Source organism: Melopsittacus undulatus, chromosome 12 (genome assembly GCF_012275295.1).
Source record: "Melopsittacus undulatus isolate bMelUnd1 chromosome 12, bMelUnd1.mat.Z, whole genome shotgun sequence".
NCBI lineage: Eukaryota > Metazoa > Chordata > Aves > Psittaciformes > Psittaculidae > Melopsittacus > Melopsittacus undulatus.
Window position 1 is genome coordinate 22,781,469 of NC_047538.1, and position 22,577 is coordinate 22,804,045.

Sequence of the window (22,577 nt, forward strand, 5' to 3'; positions counted from 1 at the left end):
CATCATCTTCCAATCCAGCTGGCCAGCAGATTCAGATACACAGCACTGTGCTTACCAGCAAGTAATTTCCCTAAGAGTTTTCACCTGGTAATTGCACATTCCTTTATAACTTAATTCTTCTGATGAAAGCATCTGGATTATCATTAGCAGTTCATTAGGACTTACTCAACATGTTCACAGGTAGCGATTACAATTGCAGAGTAAAATCTTTATTTGTGGTTTATCCAAGGAGCAGAAGCAGCATTTCTTCTCATAAACAGGATTAATCCCTTAAACCCCTAAACAGGAGATATTTTACTAGAGAGTTACATAAGCATGATGAGAGTGCCAAAACTAGAAACCTAAAGTAAAGAGCAAAAAACTGCTTTTACAAAACAATTGCCAGTTCCCATCATCTGAAAGGCTTGATCGAAGGCTGCATTTTCTGGAACTCTACATTTATCCCCATGCCCTAGAGCCAGCTAAATCCTTGATCATCTGCTGCTTAGAGTTGCTGCAAACAAGGTTTAGATTCATGTCTTTTATGAGAAAAGTCTTGATTTTTTAATAAATGGTAATTTTTCATCAAGACACTGTAATTCTCTTTGAGACTCTTAAGGACTAAGTCAGGGGTTAATCTCAATAAAATACAGAAACCAAATATAGAACACACCCACAACCCCTCTCTTCCAGAGTTCTTGGTATTGAATGTGCATAAAATCAGACCTGATTCAATCTATTAGAACTGAAAAAACAATTGCAATGTAGACAGTATGTCTGCACCACTGAGTGTGTATGTGTACCTCTAACATAAAGATATCAGTGAGTATGGAAATGCATCATTTGTAGGTTTGATAGATACAAACGTAACTAAGACCAGTCAAAATTATTTGTTGCACAGTCCTGACAATCTTGCCAAAAATGAAGCTACTCAGATATAATTTCTCATATCAGGGGTATATCTTGATTGAAACTTCTGGGGAAAACCAAGCTAACATTGTAGCCATTTTGACATGTGCTGTAGGGTTCAGGAGAATGGCATTGTCTGTGCATATTAAAAGATGTTTAGAATTGCAAATATGCATTTCAAAAATAAAAGAACATTAGGATGTTTCTTACGCTTTCAAGCGAGGACTTAAAATCTGGCAAGGGACGTATTGTTTGGATATTTGGATGAACTTTGGATATTGCATCCAAGATGTAAAACTGCATTTTGTTTTCACTATAAAAATCTTCCCACATTCTTCCAAACTGTAAGTCTCAGTGGGTGACAGGGTGGGGGGAGACGTTATCTTGACAAATACAACATACAGAGACTTGTCAGAGTTTGTCTGCCAAATTCTCCTCTGCCCATAATCCTATGGAAGAAGCACCATGTGTTCTTGTAAGAAAGACTGGTTTTAATGAATATGCATGAAAAATTAATTCTAGAGATGTCCTAATTTCTGCTTTGGAATTTTGAAAGCTTCTAAGTTGTGGATGCTGACAAAAGTATAATGTACGTACAACATATATAACACACTGCACATACGTTATATTTGTTAATTCTGTGTTAATATTTAATTATTGCCTTTTGCTCTCTTGTATGCCTTTTGCTTTTCTTGCCTTCACTACTTCATGCAAAGTTCTGCACGTGTCTGTAAGAAAATTAATTGCTTCAAGAATTAACAGGAAAATGTATCTCAGAGGAAACACTTCATAATCGATCTGTTTCCAGGTACAATATTTGCCACTTAGGAATAGATTAATTGGATTGAAAATTATTCAGTCTAATTATTTGCTTTCCAGTATAAATTAAAGATTCAAATAAACTGAAAATGAAGAAGTTCCACTCAGTACTTTACATTCTCATGAGCTCACAGTGATATGCCATGTATGATACGATACATAGGCCTGTTTTCTAAGAGGCTGCACCGTGTCACAGACAAATTGGCACATTTATCTTCACATGGTATTACTCTGTGCCACACAGACTTCCTTTCTTGGTCTCTTGGTATGATGACTTCATCTTTAATATGGGGTAAGACCACACATCTGCACTTGCCAATGTTGTTATAAACAAACCTACGGAGACTCCGGTGCATTAAGGTATAGCTAAAAAGGGAATTATGTAAATACCAGAATCAGATCTTTTGGGATTGATTTTACAGTTGATTTAGAAAGGCAGTGTAAGAAGATGAAAGTAATATAGTCTCACTTTCAGCGGTATATATTGAATAGCTATCCTGTTCCACAGACCCCATGCTGAAGTTCGCAAAACTTGGACTTAGGAAAGCTTCCAGAGCATCAAGACTTTAAAAAATACAGTATCTTGTTAATATTGAAGGTATTCTACAAGCATTTCAGTTAAAGCTGAGGAAAAGGCAGGCACGTGCTCTTTCAAGATTCCAGAGAAAAATTTATGTCAAGAAAGGATGGAGATAGTATTCATCTGTTCAACTAATTGCACATTTGAATATTAGCTTCAGGTGATCCCTGAAACAAGGAATAATATTAAAACACTTACATAAGTCCAGGCAGTCCCTCAACTACCACCCTGACAATGAATTTCAGCTACAGAGCCATTACAGCCAACTGATCCCTTTGTCTTTTTTTGTACCATCAACAGGAGTGCACAGTAAGTGTTAGGCTCTGTATCAGCTACATCAGGACCAGCCAAGGCTGGGCCTGCATCAAAGGCAAAACAGCAGAGCTGTCAGTTACTCAGATTTTAAAGTGTACCAAATATGAAGTCATATTTGTGCTTCTTGCATGGAAAAGCTCTCAGGGCTCCTGAGTAACAAATGGAAATGTAGCCTGTAATGGTCCTTGTACTCTTCCAAAGAATTGCGCAACAAGCCAGGCTTGCTGGCTCCCTTATTTGCCGTAGAAGATACAGCCTGGCTCCCCACTCCTACACACTCTGAAATGTAGTTTTGTCTAACATCTTACATAACATCTTTTCTATGCATTCCTATGCTCACTTTTGAGTCAAGCTATCATACATAAAACACATGATTCATAAACTTACACACTGAGGATGGATTTCAAATTGAAAGATTCAGAGGTGCAAATTGAAAGTGTATTGAACATTAAAACAGCTCTATATAACACTAAAAATTTATACTCCAGATTACATTCTAGGTTGGAAAATGTTTGCAGAAGGAGGAGTGTGTTGGTAGAGGTGGAAGTACTGCTTGTTGTTGCAGATTGCCATGCAGAGGGAGGAATGAATCACATTACACACTCCTTCTGTGTAACCCAAAATATCCAGTGATCACACAGACAGCTCTGCCTATGGAATCTTACACCTCAGTTTTCAGTCCTGTTACAGATTTTTATATATGTCTGTGTGTATGTATGGTGGAATCAATGCTGCCCACAAAGACAAGGCATCCTACTATCCTAACAAAGTCCAATTTCTTCTATTGGTATGGAAGCCAACAGAAAGTCTTCAAAAAGAAGTCTAACTCACACTATCAGCTCCTGATAGTAGACTGAGAAGGAAGGTTTTTCCTTACTAGAAAAAAAGGGAGCAGCTTTCGATGCCAGTTGATTCTCAAGGGAATAGTTAGCACATGAGAAGATACACTTCCCATGTGACACGAGTTACTAGGGCTCATGCAGTTACAAGGGGTCATAAAACATCCCACTGCTGACTTCTGTATTGTCTTTGTGACAGAGCAGCTCCTGCTATGTCACCCCACTTCATTACATGCACATAAACATTAACAGATGATGTGGCATATTACTGTCAGTACACAGCCCTAAGGTTTAGCCCTTACGAGGATAGGGCAGCAGCACTTTCTTACCTCACTAGAGGTGATTAAAAGGCCAAGAGGTGACTAAGGCAAAATAATTAGAGGATGAGTTATATCTGCATCATCATTTTGTATAAACCAACCATAGACTTTTAATATTGCAATCCTGACTTGTCCATGTCATCATTAAATCTATACATTAAGCTATAAAATAACTCAAATACTCAGTGAACTTCAGCTTTGTACTTGCAGATGAAATTTAGTTAGGATTAGTTTTACTATTTACATGGATGCTAAATTGTATAACATTCTGTTAATCTTCCAATCCACACTTGCTTGACTTGCGTGTGTTAGCTAGATTTAATTACCTTTTTCATCCAAAACAAGGGAACCCCCATGCCTCAACACCAACAGGCATATTTTCAGGCTCAGCTCATATTTAAAGTCATCCACTCACTTTCTCACTCTCTCAGTAATTAGCATTACTTCTTACAAGATTTTCTCCAAGGACAAGAAAATAGCACCATCAGAGATACTTTCACAAGACACACTTTTGCATTTAATATTAGATTTTTAATAGACAGGAGATTGCTCACCTGTGATCTGTTTTGTGACAGGTAGCAAACTGGGTTTGTCCCACTGGAATTGTTAGTTTGAGCTTTGGGGCTATTAAAGCTTAAGGACCACAAACACAGAGCAAGCATGATGACGAATCCTTAAGATTCTTAGGGGAAATCATTGCTCCTCAAGTTTATTATGTTTATCACATTAGATCACACAAGGATAAAAATAAATACAGATTAAAGGGCATCTCCTCTACAGTGGAGGTGGCAGAAATACCCATAAACCACCTACATATCACCTAATGAGAGAGGACAAAACCACCCCAACATGTCTGTGAATGATCAGCTTACTGTGATTTCTGTCAGCAAAGTACTTAGGCTTAGATTGTTTCTCTCAAATTATTTCATTCACAGTTCTGCATGCCAAGAAATCTCAATGAATGAGGATTAAACTCCTAAAATCATTTGTTTGCAGATTTTAGAGGCAGATTACTTAATCTGAACAATAACAGTATCTTCAGAAGTCTGCCTCTAGGCAACTCCTTTGAGCACAGTGATACAACTCAGTCCTGTTGTGAACTGTTAGGACATGAGAGTTACTTTTCATGGGTATTTTGCTTTAACCACTTTCCTTAAGATGATATGCATGTAGCAGCGATGTAGCCCTGAGCATCACTAACTGCAAGCCAAGAGGAGATGGCAAATGCTGTCTTAACTGTACATCAGTATTGCTACAGGATAACCCCCAAATAAGGGAATTATTAATTTATTTTTAACTGCTTCAAAAGGCAGCATCAGCAAGTCAATGCTAATTGTCACTTTTCCCATTTCCAGTAACATGCTCGCAAAGAACACAGGAATAGCCTTGTTCTCTAACGAGAACCCTAAAATTCAACTGAGATTAAAGGCAATCTTCTTCACAATGACAGCTGAATTGGCCTGTGGCATCTCCTTCATGTAAATGTCAGAGACAGAGGAGCAGAACCCACCCTTAAGATGCCAGACAGCTATCAGCATGAATCTGAATTGCCTTCCTGCAAGCCTTTTGTTTTTAAATGAGTTGAGTCTCTTTCAAACAGGTAGAAAAGTTGGCTAATAATATCTTTATCAAATAGCTGTTGGTTAATATTTCATCTCTTTTCTTCTGATTTGCTTCAAGATGATAACCATGAACCTTTTTTCTTGTCTATTAGCATTGAGTAGGATGGTTTCAAGAGAGATTCTGCATTTCTTGATAAGTAAAATAGTTCTCTCCTTAAAAAAAAGAATGAAAAAAGTGGGTCAGCATGTAAAAGAATGATGCACTGATGCTTGGCTCACACCAATTTACTTTGCCTCAAGATCTCAAAGGGTTCTCTCTCAGAGGGCACATTTAAGTTTTAAAATGAGAAACAAGAAATGAAAGTTTGTTACTAATTGCTTTCAAGCAGCGGGATGTAAACGTGACTTCTGAGGTGTTTACTACTTTCACATCACCATAACATATAACCTCTTAGAACCAAAGATGTTTCAAATAACACAAGAAAAGCCCGTGAAAGAAAAACCCAAATGGCACACAGTATAAAACACTAAAGCTACCCAGGATAAATATATCTGCATCTGATCATTACCCATATGACTTGGAAATATCAGCCTAACCCAACCCTCCATCCCCTCCTGCCTGTCCAGTCTTTTGATGTCATACTTGAATAAATCCTACTAGAAAGCATGTATGATGTTTACAGTCTTTTCCTTGCTTTGGTATCATCACGATAAACTGAAGCTCATGGGAAGCACATATGACGTGATGGGACAAAATACACTGAGAATTATTTTTGCTACATCATGTATCTTTCCTGTAATTCCAATGAGCAGAAAATTTTTCCCAGCAATAACATAGAAAGTCACGTGAGCACATAAATAGCAAGGGGAAAAAATAATGGTGATTTAGACCATAAAACTATTTTTATGAAGCATTTTGATGAACACCAGCAAGAGACATAATGTAATTATTGTGGCTATTAGGCTGTTATTTATGACAAATTTGTTTCTTTTGTTGTTCAGAAACGTTTTAGGATTATAGCACTCTCGAGAGTCTATCAAATGTACTGGCAGATGCAACAAGTAAGAGAACGAGCCAGTAACTCACTGCTGTTACAACATGAAAACTAAATGTTAAATAACTAGATTTGAAAATGAGAAATATAGGGCACTAAGGATAATGTTATAAATGTAATAAAAAGAATGTATTGTGTAGAAAAATCAAAGGCAAAGCTGTCGCAGATTTTCCTGCCCCTGTTATTACCTAATATTAAGTCCTTGTATTATAAAACTGTTAAGAAAATTAAGCATTAAAATACAGCCATAAAAAAATGAGACACAGAGGAACAAAGAGGGATACAGCCCAGAAAATATCATCATTGTCTCTTACTGTGTCAATATTATCACAGACTGATTCAGCCTCTTGTAGTTCAAAATGAAAATAAGTTTCTCTGCAAACAGCAGGACCAGCATCTGGTTTCAGGCAGCGTAAGCTGGTAACTCAGTCAATGCCATTAGAACTGCAACGCAAAAGTCAAGTGGGAAAGTATCAGAAGAAATGCTATCTTGGTAACATTTCCAACAACGAGCATAGGGAAAAGGAAATCGCCAAGCAAAGCTTATCCATCACATAATTCAAATACATCTGGAGATGAAGCAGGAAATGGTCACAGATGTACATCAGAACAGATCCGGTGTATCTGCATCTTTAGCCACCTCAGTAATTTTCTGAACCTATCCCACCTGGGATGCTTCCCGTCCAACAGGAAACACAAGATATCCCAGATCTTCTACTTTTGGCTGTTCTCAATCATCACTAGTGCAGCAGAGATGCTCAATTTCAGGTACAGAGAGAAAAAGCACCAATCCAAGAAAACATTCAGAAAATGCAGGACTCTAATCTCATCTTTCTAGGGCATTCACCTCATTACATGAAGAATTAAGAAAGGTCAGCCAACTTCCAAAGGGAGTAAGTGGTACATATCAGGATGTATCTCCCTGATTTACTGTTCAATGTTTCCCAAGCCACATTTCTGAGCCACTGGTTATTTCCCATCATATTCTTCTATTTGGGTTTTTTTTGTCATCTGCATGAAAACAGCAGGATGGAAGATAGATGCTTCACTGAGGAGTAGCACTGTACAGATGCTACAAGAAGTAAGCCTATCTAATGATCTCATGGGTCAGGATTCAGAGTGTTACAAAATGATTATTGCCTGTGAATGAAACCAGAAGAACTGGGGAGAACTTTATAATTGCTTCACCATTAATATGGAACACTGTTGCAAGCCCAAAATAAGCAAGGCACTGAGAACTTCAAATCATATTTGACAGATGGGCTTAATTAGTTATTCTCACACAGACTCACAATATTTGCTGTTAATATTCATTCTAAAACACCCTGCTGGCTGTGATAATATTTGTATAGTAATCCTGTTACGATAAGCTTGTGGTGCCAAAAGCTCTCCAATCAAAATAACGGATATATTTCAAACTCCGATAGAGAAACGCTCAGGCATCTTGATTGACTTTGTCACTTGCACAAGTGCCTCCTTAGTCCATGAAATTACACCTGTCACAGTATGTTAGCTTTATTAACACTATTTTCTGATCCATGTAAAATTATCAGAAGCACGAAGGTATGGAAGCTTTACTTAATTAACATTGCCACCTTTTCATTCACATGATGAGATCGTTTGATTTTTAGGAGTATTTACACAATATACAGACAGAGTTTGTCAAGTTCCTAATTTAACTATGGAAGCAAACAATTCGGTAAGAGACATCAATATTTATCTGTTATTCATTATGCAAATATAGTGACAAACAACACCTCTAAAGAAGGAAAAAAAGTTTTCCCCAAAACACTGAGCACATTCCCTTTCCCCATATAATGCTTCATCTTCTTACAAGGAACAGCAAAACAGATGCGACTAAATTTGATGAGGAAAACAAAAACTGAATCATACAGTACAAATATTTATGTTTGTTCACAAACAATGAGGAAGAAGCTCTTGAATGTGAGAAAACCACAGATCTCAACTCGGAACTCAGATGGAATAAGTCAAACCAGAATTTCCACATATACCTTGTCTTCATTCGATTTCCTTTCCAGTAAAAATCTTATGCGAGTGTGTATTTCTTTCAATAAAGATGAAGCAATGCTCATAGTCAGCACGTGAAAGTACACAGAATCCACAAATACTGCCTGACAGGTGACATCATAATTTACTTTTTTGTGTACAAGAAAACATTTTGAAGACTTGCCACTGAATGCTGAATATTGAAGGGAAATAAGTCGCCAAGCTTCAATTCACCCATGAGGCTGCATCATATTTTCCTGATGAGGAAGGAAAATCAGACAAATGCACTGCATGGACCCAACAAGATATAGTGTGATGGAAAACTCATTGCTGAAATAATCTTTGGTTTTGATCCAATGCCCATTTCAGTCAATGAAAATATTCACACTGTCTTCAAATAGCTTTGAACTGGGATTTTAAAGAATCTGTCTGACGGACTGTGCTAGACAGTAGGAAGCTCTGACCTTGGCATTGCTTCTTTGACCAATGAAGTTCACTCAGATATGAGACAATATATGGCTTAGATGGGAAAATACAGGATACTATAGCAGAGAAAATGTGTAGAATCTGACTTATAATGAGGAAAAAGTGATTAATGTCACGGTTATGAAGGGAAATACTTCCCTTCTCCTTTTCCCATATACCCAAACTGCAAAGACATGAAACTTCCTAGTTATTAGGTTCAGAGGGTATTTGTTTAAAAATTCTAAACTACATAATAAATCCACAAGGCCTCTCAGATTTTGTCAATTTTCAGAAGTAAATCACAGCACAAAACTCCATGTTATACGGCAAGTTTTCTAACAGCAATGCCAAACACAACATATAGGCAGGCAGTCAGAGCCTTATATATATGCACTTGACATACAGTTCCAGAAACAATGAACAAGAAGCAGCAAACGATATAGAAATGCATTCATTAAAGCAATCAGTTGTGACTGGAGAAGGAACATTCACCTGTCAGATGAAGGCTGTTTAAAACAGGTCAATGTCCTATCTAAGCTGTTGCACAATGGAAATGGAAAATCTATTCCTTTCTGCAGATTAGAAGTTCCTATCAAACTCACCGTCAAGGGTTAGATACCTGGAGTACATTTTACTTTCCTCTAGATTAGGAAAAACAAATAGACAAAAATCCCCAAGCCAAAACAAAACAAAAACCATTCTGTAACTCTGTGACCCCCAAATATCCCAAGCGAGAACAAAAAAAACCCGGAACAAAAAAACCCATCAAAAACAGCCTTATATAATTACCCTTTGCTATAATGCAAATTATTGGAAGAGATTAAACCAATCACAACCAAATTTTAAGGTATGAAACACTGCAGAAACAGTATTTCCTGCTGGCTTTAACTTCCCTTGAATATTAGGATGGAATAACATTTTTTGTGAAGTGTATGTAGTAGAATTAGCAATGCATTCCAAGATACAAACACAGCTTTTCCAAAAGCATTTTCAGCATGCATTATAATAAAACTTATTAAAATAATGGCAAGATACTCTGAAAAGGAAAAGCAGCCGCTGGGTTGTTAAAAGATAGGCTGCTGTGACCTACCTGTTTTCAGAGGCAGCAGATTTCCTCTGGCAAACAATAACAGCTGGTGAGTATTTCCCAGTATAATCCACACTCTCTCTGATGTCCCACAAGTATGGGCTGCTGGCTCTTACACTGAAAATGTTCACACCTTTCTTCACCTTTGCCCTGGGAGGAACGAGAGGATATTTTACCAATTAGATACAGAATGTCAGCTCAATCTGTTACTTATTTCTTCATTATTTTCTCATTACTGCCCCATAGAAAATGCTACCACTCATTAGAGTTCAACAGTGTTACAAGGCAAAGAGATGAGAGAATTAATTAAGAATTCCATATTTTGAAGAAAAGTTATCAAGATAGAAATCTTATTAAACTATGGTAATTACAGCTTTAGTCATAGCTAAATTAAGGAATAGATAGGTTCTGGAGCATGCTCCTCACTCCTGTGCTTCCATTACTGACACTCTGCACACCACTAGACACGTTACGGCTCTCCCTTAACTAGATGTTATTGTAATGGAGATGAAAGTACCATTTTTTATCACAAAAGAAGTCGGGTCATTGCTGGGTCATAAATCTGGATTAAGGAGTCATTGCTAAATCTCACGTTACAAGCAAAATTTGCCTTTTCTTCTCTCCCTCCCCGGATTATATAAAGATGACATTTCATATCTTTGCTCCATCTTTCATCATCTGAGTCCACAACATCTTCATTTCCTTTTAATACTGTTGGGTTTAACTGTTCTATCAGCCCTGACCCTAAAAATATGTAGAAATATCCTCATTTTTTCCAAAGGCAACTGGTTTCCTCGGAAGTCTGTTTCTATGGATGAGGTTAAGCAACAGGAAAAGCTGTGTGACAAAATGTCACAGTCATGACAACTGAAGTGGCTCCTACCAAGAAGTATTTTTTAGTTCTCATGTGATGGCACAGTGCTTCTGGGTTCGAATGGAGAAGATGGAACTATATATATATATACACACATATATATATTTAAATGTGTTTTATTTACTCTCAGCAGGTGTTGCATTCCTTAATTCTTTTCCTCCCTTCTCCCTTTCTTTAACTAAATATCTAAATATGTATCTTAAGGCACTACTGAGTTAGTCCACAGCTAACTACCACTGGCCAACGTACTGAATTAGGAGAATTTCTGGTGGTGTTAACTTTTGGGTTGTGAATGTGTTTACAAAAACAAAAAGTCCATTGTGGTCAAACAGCCTCATATATGAGCTGTCAGGAAATGACAGTTTAATTATATTTGCTTAAAATCTCATACACAAAATCCATTCGGTGTTATGGCAAGTTCTCAATTCTGGGCAAAAAAACAAGAAGGTATGTGATTTTTTTGTATAAACAGCTGCTGCCATGCAGAGATGCTAATATCAGTAAAACAAGCACTATCAGCTCTGCCTCCACATGAAATTACTTGAGAAATGTTTGAAGGACAACATCCACACAGATGTTTTCAGAATAAAAAGCCAAAAGGATTCTTTTCAACTGTCTTGGACAAAAAGGGTTATATCTCATTTCTCCTACCACTAACTCAACAGCGGTGGCTGCAATTTCCTTCGCACACCTGGAAGGATTAATACATGAAGGCTGCCAATTTGTGCTCAAGTTCCTCTTTGCTGATTTCATAAAATGTACTTGAAGCAGGTGCAGTTACTGCTGCCACACCACAAACATCCCTCAGGACCAGAGATCAACAGCTGAAGAAGAGTGGAAATTAAACTGCATTCCTGGCATCTTGGAGAAAGAGAGGGACACTGAAAAAGGCCAGACCATATATGTGAAGTGTTTTTTGGTATATGTCTTTTGCTATTCCCCATGACCAGCATCTGGCCTCACCTTTCTGTCCACCTCAAGAAAGGAAAATTGCTGCATGTCAACCAAGACCAATGACAGAGAAATCATTCCCATTCACAGGGAAATGAGGGTGGCTCAGATCTTTGCAAATTAAGCTGGCCATGATTAAGAAACTCATATCCACCCTTCAAGCTCTCTAATGCGGTCACTGTCTCTCTAGCAGTTAATCATGGCTGATGAGAAGGTGCCATGAGGGATTTGGGTCACCTAGCTGAGCTTATGTGTTTGAGAAGGCAGCTGTCTCAAGGAGCCAAGTCACTATGCTGAGCTGTAGCAAAGGACAGAAGTCAAATTGCTCAAAGCCAGTGAAGTGTTGCAAGATAGCAGCTGATTTCATTTCACAAAGCCATACATGCCTGGAGCTCGTGCTGTAGGGTTGGCTCTTCAGGTTTTTGTCCACGACTTCCAAGTCCCAGACAAAGATATTTGCCCCTTGAATTCTCCTGGGCAGGACTTCAGGGCAGGAGGGGGTAAAGAGTACACATCCTAGAAAACCCAAGCAGGCAGTAGCCTTACATACAAGGGACCATTTTCCCATGACTGGAGATTAAAAGCAACTAGTATATTACAATTCCTACCTAAGAACACACAACAGTTTGTATTGACTATACAACACTTATGTCTTTATGTGCTTTATTAACAAAACTGGTGGGGAATCAAGAAAAAAAGCAGCCTTAGACCATAGCACAGTCTACCCTGCTCTGCTGGCACATGTGCAATAGCTTTACTGTGACAGAAAGCTGTGCAGGGTCTCAGTACTGCTACATAGACAGCCACACACTGAAAATTTAGGAAATTTCTCACTTATGTTTTAAACAGCAATAAAAACCAGATTAAAAGAAGTGTACAAAAACAGACACAAAACTGAAAGCATCCCCTTATTGTCTGTCTGGGCTTCTTTAAATTCCAGAGTGACGAGGTAAAGCCGAAACAAGAACAGAAAACCAGTGAGGCAAGCTGAGTTTTTTTATCCGTGATGTTCACTTTATCCAACAACAAACTGCCATCCTGCACTGACTTCTGATGTTTCCAAACAAATGCAGATTCTTGTATATACTCTTTGGGGTAATTGCAGTCTATGGATCAGGACTTCTTGGAAGAGCTTTTGATAAGGTCTAATTTAGTCATCTATTAAAAGCCCCAACCCCCTAATTTTCCTGAAAACAATAATGTGAAAAGATTGTTGTTTTCTACGGAATTAAGAGGTTAGGAACTGTGTTTGAAGAATCAGTTAAATATACTTCTATAATTAGCACAAAAGCTTCAACTCCATGATCCAAGGAAATCCTTTTTCCTTTAGCATACATAGAAGCTGTGTTGGCCGCTGTTGGGGAACAGCAGAATTTTATTCACATCAATTACAATGGCAGCAGCACCTCACAATTACCAAAGAATGACCTGGATGAAACACGGTTAATAATAACTGCAGGTATGTTATTTGTCAACAGGTAAACCTGAGGATCCCCAAGGTGAAAACACTATGGCTGCTGTCTGGGCTCAATTACTTCTTGCAGATCTGCTTTGTTGAACTGCCTGGCTGTCACAGGGTAAGCTTCATCTTCAACCCCTCAGCTGCTCCAGAGTGCTCCTGAGACAGCCCCTTGGTTCAGCCACAGTTCAGCCTACAGAGATTTCTCAACTGCAATACACCACAAGGCGTATGCCAAAGCCTCTTCATACATTTGCTCAGTTAACAGGCTAAGCAGACCAGACTGTACCTTTGCCTGTGTGCCTGGGCCACAAGTGAAACTGTTTGAACATTTTGTGCCCATCGCTTCACTTTGGGCCAGATTCTACTCTGGAAAAGAATGAGGAAAGAAAGGCCTTATTAAACATTTCAATCATGGTTTAGTTTGGGTTTTTCAAACAAGGAGCCGATCCAACTGAACACTTCCATAGTTATTTCTAGAAGCTGTTACTTACCCCTGCATCATTGCTCATAGTGCAGCGCATCAGTTAGTTACTAGACTCATAAGTAGTTCATCCCTTGCACTAAATCAATCATGGCAAACAAAGCACTTGGGAGTCCTCAGTCCCTGAAAACCCATCAGTGCTGACAGGGTACAAATCAAGGAAGGGAGAAAGAAAAAGATCATAGGAGGAACTCCTAGAATCATACATCACACCTGAAATCAAGGAAACACATTTCCTAAGTGCAAAAAGATACCGATTCCCAATTCTATCCCAGGACCCACTAAACACTGTGTTTACTCTGATGATAAAAGAGGCTTCAACACAACCAATTAAGATGCAGGCAACATCCTCTCTCATTTATCAAAGTGTCTGGTTTAGCATCTCCCAGGTTTTGCAGTTTACAACCAGCCAGCGCTCAGCTTTCAGCCCATGTCATTACTGCAGGCTGGTAATGGCTGTGAAATCGTTACTTAAGTGTTGTATAAAGTGGAACAGCTGGCTGGTGAGAAATAACAGCATTACAGCACGTGTGCTGCTAAGTGCTGTGGTACAATGTCAACAGAGTGTCTGGTTTGAACACTGCAGGGAAGGCAAAGACAGAGAGAGAGCGCAAGTGCAAATTCACCCTCAGGATGTGCAAGAGATCAAAGGGAAGGAGCGTGCAGGCCCGCAGATAGCCTGCCACATGCAGGGTTCCCCACTCTGCCTCTTGCTCCTGACAATGTCCTGCATGGAGCATACAAATACCACCCATCCCTGCATTCCAAAGCAAAGTGCAAATAAACAGGTATCTAACCCCTGAACAGCTCCAAATAAAGATGTTTTAAACCCGTGACATTGCATCTAGTTTTTTATTGCTGTGAGTGCTGAGGGCAAGGATCTGTGGGCACTTTTCATGCTCCTTCTAAACAAGTGAGCTCCTTTTAGCATCAAAGGAATGACAAGCAAAGGGAGGCTGTTAACACAGGTGCTACCACAGTTATCATCTTGTTACCAGTGGTGACTACAAGGTGCCAGACTGTGTGCAGAGGGGGGGGCACATTTTTGAGAGCTTCTGGGCACATAACAGGCATGGCAGTGGAATATGAATTTGCCTTGCCCTTGCATCTCCCCAAAGCACCTCAGAAATAACGCGAGGAAGTTGCTATTCCTGTTTAGCAGTTTTTTCCTAACCAGGGCATAATCTTAACCCTGCAATAGAGAGACCACAGCAGTGTTTATCTGTACAGGATGGCAGTCTTCACTAACATTCCCCACCTGTGGACAGCAGTGACAGGAGTGGGAGAGGCTTTTGCACCACCGGTTCACTGGAAGCCAAAGACAACCAAAATGTGAGTGAAAATGGCTCTTCAAGCCCTAAGATAAAGAAATCAGGTCCATTTCCATCCACTGGAAAGTTTAATGCACTGACAACAGCAGCAAAGTGCTCCCTCCAAGAAAACTTGACAAGTATTCATGGTTCCAACCTGCTTGAGGTGGAAACATCCAGTCTGTGCTCCACTGATGGTAGCTTTGAAGAGGCTGAGAGCTACAACAGCCATCCTCCAGACTGAGCAGACAGCCCTCATCAGGGGTTTTCTAAAGACCAGAATTAAATGTCATAGCTTGAGGATCAGGTAGTAGGGAACTGGATGCTCCCGTGGGATCTAAAACATTAGACAGCAGTTTTGTCATCACTAAGCTGCTGATCTATTCAAAGGACTCACAGGTAGCTGTCTCTTGCTGGTGAGTCACTAAGAGCACTAAGATCACTGTCTCAAAAGCTAACACTTTGAGTACATTAAGAGTCATCCTCTGCAGTATCTTGAAGTCATTTAGTTGCTGCATGTTGCATAAAGGAGACCATTTTGACACCACAACACTTCAGTAAGACATTTGCATCCTGATGTTTCACCCCCTGCAAACAATCCCAGTTTGTAAATGCCAGAAAAGCTAGGAAGCTAACAAATAGCACTGGAATAAGAATTAAGTATGTTAGCTAGAGAGCACACCAGACATAACAAAAGTAAAAGAAGAGTAAGCTTCCTAGTGAGAGCGAAAACCAGTGGTAATTCAGTAGTCAGCAGGCTCTTACTTGGGGCAGGCTCTCCACTGGTTTGGTAAGTCCTCAACAGATTAGAGACTCTTGGTAACTTCTTCCACCCCAGTGGAAGTGGTGTTACTGTGGGGTGGTGAGGAATCAGAGCAAATGAGGAATCAGAATAAACAATTTCAGCAGCAGCATCCCAGTCACTTTCTTTTGCAAAAGCCATTTTATTCTATTGGCTTCTACCAGAGCTGATCAAATAACCACTCCACAGTGCAAGGAGGACTGGTTGGAATTTGCCTTCCCAGCATTTCCACCTCTAATTTTACATACAACATTAGGGTGAGGATAAATCTATACACTTTAAGGCCATACCCTTCTTTTGCCTCCCTCTGCAGTTTCTTTGCTGTTTATGGCTGAAGCTAATATAGGACAGAATTCGAGCCTGAGAGACTATCTCTTTGAACATCAGTCAAAAATAAAACGTGTCTGTCATTGAGAAAACAGGCAGAACTCAGCCTGCGGTTGTTACTTAAGGCTTATTTGCAGCAAGCTGATGAAAACCAAGTGTACAAAGGGTTTCTGGATTTATACCTATCACAAACCCCTGAAGAAATAAAGATCATTAACAGGAACAAACCTTCACATTTGGAACTCTTTCAATGGAAGGGACTCTAGTTGAGAGGGGCCCATTTAAACAAACTGGCTTAGAAATGACTAAACAAAATCAACCAGATGATCTTTCAGGTCCCTTCCAACCTAAACCACTCTATGATTCTAAAACTGTAGACTTCTCAGGCCAACAAGAATGACCTATCATAAAATTAAGTCATTTAGTGAGACAATTCAACATAACCATCTCAATGTCTGGCTTCTAATATAATGATGAGTTCTGGCATGACGTATAAAAGGTAAGATTTAGACACTAGGATTTTATGTGCAGAGCTGGCTTCTTAAGCCTTTTTTTTTGTTCTGTTTTCCCCATTGAATACTTGCTCTACAAACCAGTGTTGTCAGTTGTTTAAAGAGAAGATGCCTCGAAGTTTCTTCAGATTACACTAATAGTTGCACTGATTGAAAATCCACAGCAAAAGAGAATCGGGACTCCCTGAGATACTGATGGAGTTAGAATAATTTATGGAGAGCTGTCTAGCACAACATAAGCTATTTAAAGCTGTATAATATACCCAAAAACTCTTATTAAGGTCTGTGGTTTTCAGCCCTGTGAGACAGAAACCAGTTATCATTATGCATCACCATGAAAGCAGATTAAAATTAAATCAATCTGTTTATCTATGGGTTTGCAATGCAGCTTTTCCAAAGCATAACATGTTCTCCATCTAATTAACATTTCAGGAGGAAAACCCATTCCACCCAGACACTAAACCAACCTCATTCAAATGGAGAGAGTACAGAAATACAGCCCAGGTGGATTTATAACAAAATTTAATTAGCGAAAGGGCACAAGACCTATTTAAGCATCAAAAGTGGAATTGTGCATAATGAGTTAAAATAAAATAGATCCCTTTGTAATATGTATCACTCAGACTTGCCTCAACTGCCTATTGTGCTTACAGTTTATGTGCATGCAAGTAGTTGCATATATATGTATGCATGAAATCATTACACACAGATTTAGATCTTATTCCTGTAGCTTTCAAAAAGAAAGTCCTTATGAAAAATATGTTTTGCAAGATGTAAACTGCGTAACTCCCTGGAGAGTTAAAAGGAAAGAATGCACACAAATCAATTTAAAGCAGAAACAAACACAGAGTTTGCAACTCTGACCTCTATTCACTTACTACACAAACCATGAGAGGGCCTAATCCTCAGTGGGATCCAGAACCCTTTGTGGCCCGCAGAACTGCATCTTCTTGATTTAGAAAGCCGCTATATTATTGCTCAGGAAGCAGACCGCAGGAGTTATATGGATAATAAGAATAGCACTGTGCCTACCCAGGGACCCAGCGGCAGTCATCCTGGGATTCTAAACATGACTGGAAATTCAGAAACAGTTCTTTCATCAATGCTGTGTCTGTGTCAGCCAGCAGCCTGGCTGGTGCACCCTCCTAATTTCATCGCATGGACTGTACGTGATACCAAATAAGTGGCAAAGCAGTGAAGAAGAGGAAAATAGCAACATTATAACCTGAAGTGGCACTACAGAAACGTACACTACTAGCAAGCAAAATCTCAGTAAGATGACAGGTAAGACACCACTGTTACAACTGACAAGGTTACTGTTTGCTTTGTTTGAAGGAGATATTACTGTGTTAACAAACAGAGGCTGGTACTCCTGCACATAGCCATATCTCAACAGGAGTTATAATACAAGCACAGAGATGCTTAAGAGGAAATACAGTCACAAGGTTGGCAGCTGGAGGTCAAGGTGAGGAGGTAACCCATTGTCTCTTTTTACCCTGAACTACTCAGCAAAGGCAGTGCTGTGACCTAACACTGACTTGCTGTCACCTCTCCCAGCTGCAGGGCACTTTCTCCTTCAGGAATGGATAATCTGGCAATAATGAGCAACAATACTAAACAAAACATTTATGTATTCAAGGGTGTGAAGAAGGTGTTTGTTTACTGCAATGAAAGACAAAGACAAATAGTGCTGCCTGCTGATTTAAAGTGGTTGGGAGCCCTGTGGACTGTTTCCAGCTACTGTTTCCAAATTAAATGCAAAATATGATGTAGGGTCTGAAATGTATCTTTCTAAAGTGCTTTTAAAAAGAAAACAAAGGAACACATCCCCTCCCATCCTGCCCAAACATCAGCAAAGCCACTAACAGCACAGCCTTTGCAACCAGCATTGTTTTAAAATTAGATTTAAGAAATGTTAGAAAAAAACAAAGCCTAATATCGGGGACTCTGTGCAGAGAAAATAAAGTGCCACCGGCTCCATTTCACAGATGAAAAACATGGTAGGAAACAGCAGCCACACTTCAAGCATGTGAGAGAAGTTGGTTGTGAGCAACCCCCAGAGAACCATCTAGAATACAAGATAAGGGTAATGAAGGATTCCCCAGTTACCCATTGCAGATGGAGTTAAACAGAACACAGAACAATGAAACAGGTTTTTAAGTGCTGTAGGGACGTTTGTAAGTGTGTGTTTGTGTATGTGCACATGTATTTTTATGCTGAATGGGCAGCAACAAGTGGAGGAATTCTTCTGGAATCACTTAAATTGGCTGAGAACATTAGATCAGTGAACAAATACGACAAGGCTAGTGAACCGTGCCGTACAAGTCTTCCAAAACAAAGAGTTGCTGACATAGGAATAGAGCTATATATTCTCTGTAATACCAAGACACACTCTTGGTGAAGGATTTGCTCCTTGGAGGTGATCTAACAAAGGTTCTTCGGCAGAAAGTTTATTTCAAATTCCATAAGCAGGACGCTACTGAGGTATTTCAAAATCACATCTTAATGCAAAATGAAATGGCAGTATCACTGAGCAATAGTGATATAACAGAAGAGATTACCTCGACAGTGCTAACAAAGACCTATCAGTAAAAATGAGTTAGCACTGTTCCCTAGCAACTTCTCACAGCTGCAGATAAAATCATTTTCTGGACATCACAGAAATAGTGAATACTTAGTTCTCTTGCACAGGAATTCTCTCATCCACTGCCTATATGTATCCCCCTCTAGGAGGTAACACAGGAGCAATTTACAGCAAGCTGTACCATTACCTTCACTTGTCCAGAAATTTAGTAAAAGACCCATGGGTCCATGTGGACTGTGTTTGTCCTTCATTCAATGACATGTATGTTAGATGTTCAAAGAATAGCATTAGAGAGACAGAAATACAACATCTAACAGTCTTCACTGCAAATATCCAGAGCCTGCAGACCCTTTTACACGAAGGTGTTTCCTCACTCCTGGGAGCAATTCCACTGCTTCCTGATGACACTACTTAAGGTTTACAGAATCAGGTCTACAGTAAAGAAAATCTAAGGAACTGTATAAACAAAGGGTTTGGGTTCTTTAATGGAAAAAAAAGCACTACTCCAGAGAGTTGCTATTGGCATAGATACTCACTAAGCAAATGCCTATTTCTGGTTTATACAAAGAAACTCAGGCTGAACACTATAGCCCTATGCTGACATACTTAACCACCTTTCTGTCATCTGCACGAGTGGCTACCAAAGCAACATTTGCTAAATAGCAGCAAGGGTGTCTGCTGCAGGCAAACCCTAATAGCTCAGTCAAGCCACTGAGGCAGAAGGGAGTTCAACTAATACAAAAATGACACTGCCCAAAATTATTCTGTGTCCTTAATGCAGGGTACACGCAATGCTGCCCATGTCCAGCTGCAGCAGTTAACCCTTCTGCATGTCAGAGCACATATATTGTTATGGCTTTAATAACTGGAAAAGCCATAGAAGAGAGCCTGGCTTATGAAAACAAGCAGAAACAGAGACCACTTGGAATTACACAAAACCCTCCCTGTTGATTGCTCTCCAAGATAGAGCTATTTTGTAAGGAACACAAAGGCAGCTGGTAATCCTCTCCACACAGAAATCCTGAAAAACCAATAATTTCATCTCCTTTCAGCCTCACATTTCATGCATATCCTTGGACTGTTTTATTGTATTTGTGAGTTTTAATATCAGAAAGACAAGAAGGAGTTGGAGATTTCTCCTCACAGCATACAATTGTTCTAACTACCCTACTGTGGAATTCAAATGTGTGAGAAACCCCCTATTACCCACCAATTGGCAGCCAAAGTTAAATATCATAAAACAGACTATGGGAGCTTGTAATACAGACTGAACAAGAATTAGAAACCTTTATAGCTTTAGGCACCAGATTTAAAGTGCCACAATTTTTGGAAGCAGATTCCTCTTTTGAAAAGAGAGAGTTTTTAATGGTTTTCATGAACTGACATACAGAAATCTCACTTGTGGCAATGATATTTTTCCCTTCTGCAGCAAAAGCCCAGCAGCAATCAGCCAAAAGCATTAACACTAAATGATTTACCACTTTTTTAGGCAGAGGTGACCATAAGGCAGTTGATTATGAAAGTAAAAAGTTGTGCCATTGGCTACCAGCTGGTAGGAGAAAGCCTGCTACGTGTTGGTTTATCAGGCAACAAAAGCATCAACATGCTGGGTGAAATGGCTAGATGATCAAGTCCTGAGAGTGATGGACTACATGTAGGGTGCAGAAATTGTGATGGAGAGAGAAAAATTGAAGAAAGGGAGCCCAGCAAAATAACTTAAACCGTAAGTTTATCAGACATTGACTTTCCCTCATTCTTTAAACTACAAGAAACGTGAGCTATCATTTCAGGAATCCCCATGCCCCTGTTACACAGTAAGGATTTTACAACACAGCATCACCACACTACCATTCAGCATGGAAACCCACACGGTTGTAGTAAGAAGGAAATTAATAGTCTGCACAGGAATTAGGGCATTGCTTGGACTCAGTGAAATCTCAGAAGAGCCTGCTTGCTGAGTTTTACCTCACAGCAATGAACTCCCTTTTGCTTTTGCCAAGTGGATGTGAACTCACAAACTCAAACCTGTTTGTAGGGGTTGACAGGGCTGATAGACTTGTGGTCACAATTAACATTCAAATTAGATTCTCTGTTCCAGCCACACACAGCAGTCCTCTCCTGACTGTGCACTGAAGCAAGTTTGTGTCACGCATTGTCACCTCCGAACCAGACAGGAGCCTCAACACAATTCAGGTACACCTTTACTCAGACCTCAGTAAGCACAGGTCATCAGCATGAACATTACACCTAGTGCTGGTGTAGACCTGGCACCGAAGCTCAAGCCACTTGCTGTTCTAGTGTGGGGCTGCTGCAACCCTCAAGCACACAGAGACACTGCAGCTTGCCTGAGTTACAGCTGGCCCTTCAGGCTTTCCTTTGGGCTTCAGCACAGAGGATACACTTCACTCCTTTCACACATGCCATGCACTGCCTTCAGTACCAGAGTCTATAAGGGAGCTTTGGAGAGGTGGCCATAATGAAAGAGGAGACTATGCACAGAGTTAAATGATACAGAGAACACCATGTCATAGAATAGTTAGGGTTGGAAAGGACCTTAAGATCATCAAGCTCCAATCCCCCTCTCATGGGCAGGGACACCACACACTAAACCATATCACCCAAGGCTTCATCCAGCCTGGCCTTGAACACTGCCAGGGATGGAGCATTCACAACTTCCTAGGGCAACCCATTCCAGTGCCTCACCACACTCACAGTAAAGAATTTCTTCCTTATATCTAACCTAAACTTCCGCTGTCTATGCTATAGAACTGAGTGGCTGTACCTGCTGCTGTCCAGCCTGATTTTGTAGTTTCATATTCCTTTAGCTGATGGGAGTGTGTTAGGTGACTACACCTTCTGGTTTAGCCTCATTGAGAAGGAATCTAACTTGTGTGCTTCACAACTGCTCTGTACTATAAATCAAAGCACAGTAGATGAAGACAAATAAGAGACTCTAAAAGTATGCTTAGGATGCAAACTGAACAGTAATGTTTACATTTCAACTGACACTGTAGGATGGAAGAGATAAAAATCTGCCACCAAAACCTGAATATAATCCTTTAAAAATCTTCACTTTTCCAGATAAGATGCCAGTAGCAGCAGAGGCCTCTCTGGTGGTGAATACCCTCCCCTCCCTTTCTGAGCCATGGTCTTCTTTTGAATATCTATCTTCATAGTAACTGCTCTGAGACATTCAGACGGTTCTATTCCCATGAAAGGCACTGTAGAATCCACAACCTAGCTTTATGACCCACTGAAATATCACAGGCAACCGAGGTTGGCAGAATAGAATACATATTGGTATTTTGATAACTGGGTTAAGATTTTCAGTAATGAA

General features: G+C 39.6%; 1 protein-coding gene across 1 annotated transcript in view; it reads right to left on the minus strand.

Annotated features, from left to right (window-relative positions):
- The window catches only part of TMEM132D (transmembrane protein 132D), a 182,248-nt gene that overhangs the window by 130,039 nt on the left and 29,632 nt on the right, over positions 1 to 22,577 (minus strand). Inside the window, exon 2 of the mRNA XM_034068653.1 lies at positions 9,941 to 10,087. Coding sequence (XP_033924544.1) covers positions 9,941 to 10,087 — 147 coding nt within the window. The remainder of the gene's footprint in view (positions 1 to 9,940; positions 10,088 to 22,577) is intronic.